The sequence below is a fragment of the Sprattus sprattus genome (assembly GCF_963457725.1).
Source record: "Sprattus sprattus genome assembly, chromosome: 10".
NCBI lineage: Eukaryota > Metazoa > Chordata > Actinopteri > Clupeiformes > Clupeidae > Sprattus > Sprattus sprattus.
This window is the reverse complement of record NC_137908.1, coordinates 675,389-677,888: the sequence shown is the minus strand read 5'-3', so window position 1 is coordinate 677,888 and position 2,500 is coordinate 675,389. Positions and strand designations below refer to the sequence as shown.

General features: G+C 49.7%; 1 protein-coding gene across 1 annotated transcript in view; it reads left to right on the top strand.

Moving 5' to 3' along the window:
- The window catches only part of inavab (innate immunity activator b), a gene marked incomplete at its 3' end in the record, with an annotated part of 35,726 nt that overhangs the window by 26,029 nt on the left and 7,197 nt on the right, over positions 1-2,500 (top strand). Inside the window, exon 7 of the mRNA XM_080846360.1 lies at positions 1-743. This exon is cut by the window's left edge and continues 5 nt beyond it. Coding sequence (XP_080702486.1) covers positions 1-743 — 743 coding nt within the window. The remainder of the gene's footprint in view (positions 744-2,500) is intronic.

Genomic DNA, 2,500 nt, shown 5'->3' with positions numbered 1-2,500 from the left:
AGGGCCAGTCAGGCGTCTCAGCCGTCTCTGGAGCAGCAGCGCTCTGACCAGCGCCAACCCTCTACACCTCCTCCTCCTCACCTCCTGCAGGAGCAGCTCGGGCGACACACACCTCCACCTCACCTCCTCCTGCAGGAGCAGCTCGGGAGACACACACCTCCACCTCACCTCCTCCTCCAGGAGCAGCGTGGGAGAAACACACCTCCACCTCACCTCCTCCTCCAGGAGCAGCGTGGGAGAAACACACCTCCTCCACACCTCCTGCAGGAGCAGCGTGGGAGAAACACACCTCCACAGACCCTGAGGCTCCACTCCTCCCTACTCCACCCCCTCAGCCCCTCCCTTAACCACACCCACAATCACCTGCCCAGTCGCATGCAAAGCCCCTCCCTTAACCACACCCACAATTACCCGCCCAGTCCCATTCAAAGCCCCTCCCTTAGCCACACCCACAATTACCCGCCCAGTCCCATCCAAAGCCCCTCCCTAAGTCACCCCCCAAGCCCCTCCCTTAACCACCCTCGTATCATTCAAACCCCCTCCCCCAGCCCCTCCCTTAACCACACCCCCAGCCCTTCCCCTAGCCCCTCCCTTAGCCACACCCCTTCCTTCAGTGGCAGTTGTGGGTTGGGGTCGGGGGAAGATGAGCGTCCCCCAATCGAGCACTCCCCCTGGTCCGAGTCCAGCCTGGACCAGCCCTACGAGAAGACCAAGAAAACACGCTCTAACAGCGTCAGATCCGGGTGAGACACAAACACACACACACACACACACACACACACACACACACACACACACACACACACACACACACTAGGGTGACCATATCCATAACACCAAAAAGGAGGACACTATGCAGTATTTCCTGAGGCCATAGGTCTCTGGCGTGCTCCCTCTACAATCCAACTTGACCTCTGAGGTTAATCTTTAAAGGTGCTGAGTGCCACAAAACATAACATTTGTGAACTTTAAATGTACAAATTGAATCACAGGTCACATAAATGATAAACAGATTTATCTGAATGAATGCATATGCAGACATGTATTTGACGTCTAGATTAATCTGAATGCATGCATATGCAGACATGTATTTCACGTCTTATGAATCTGAATGCATGCATATGCAGACATGTATTTGACATCTTATGAATCTGAATGAATGCATATTCAGATATGTATTTGACATCTAGACCAGACATCTCCAGTTTAGCCAGCAGCTGGTTAGTTATAGCCTCTGAAGTGTCGTTGCTGTCGCTGTAAAAATCCAACAATGTACACCTACCTCAAAGTGCAAATATCTCAGTACAATTGGGAACGGAACGGAACTTCGACACAAAGCCTGGGCTTTAGTTCGGCCCCTTAGCTCTGGGCGAATCACAAAATATCTCTCTGTCCACATTCACGCCGCAGTCTACACCCCGGTACTTTACTTTACAGCTCAGCAGCGGAGATTATGTTATCCAACGGGAACGTACCTTCTCGAAAAAATGTTTTGAGTGAAGAGCCTACCTGCGGCACGTCTGTTACTTTTATTCTTCTCTGTTCCCGCATGTCTGTCAATGGCAGCTTTACCCTGACTGCTTATGTCAACATCACAGAGACAGAGAGTGCAGAAGCCATGAAAGGAGTCTGGACTGCTTTTTGAAATTAAATCATGATCTTTTCTCCATTCTGGGTTGAACGACGTCTGACACGTTGGCATGTTTTCTTCTATGTGTTAACTTTCTGTCAACGTCATAAGCGTAGATATGACGTAGCCAGCACATGGAGCCTTGTTTATGTTTTTAACCAATGATATTGGGTTAGAACCTAACCTAAGCCTATCAGATATTTACTTGACACCGCTTTTAGCCAATCATGTGTTAGACTGCGTTCCAGTAAAATATTCTAGAGCGCGGCTCTTTGGGCCCAGTGCAACTCCAAAAAGGAGGTCAAATATGCGTCCGGCTTGATGCTACGTCGGACACCGGACAGGGCATTGGAAACCCGGACTGTCTGGCCTAAATCCGGACGTCTGGTCACCCTAACACACAGACACACACACACACAAACACACAGACACACAGACACACACATTTATAGAAGCCCAAGAAAACATGCTCTAGCAGGTGCAGATCCGGGTGAGAGACACACACAGGCACTCACACACACACACACACACACACACACACACACACACACACACACACATATACACACACATATACACACACATACATTTGTAGAAGCCCAAGAAAACACACCCTAGCAGCTGCAGATCTGGGTGAGACACACACACACACACACACACATGCAAACATTTGTAGAAGTCCAAGAAAACATGCTCTAGCAGCTGCAGATCCGGGTGACTGACATATACACACACACACACACACACACACACACACACACACACACACACACACACACACACACATGCTGCAGACCATTAAAACACTTACAGACTCTCCACACATAAAAGTTCAGGTTAGCTGCACAGTTCAGGTTAGCGTAGCTTAGC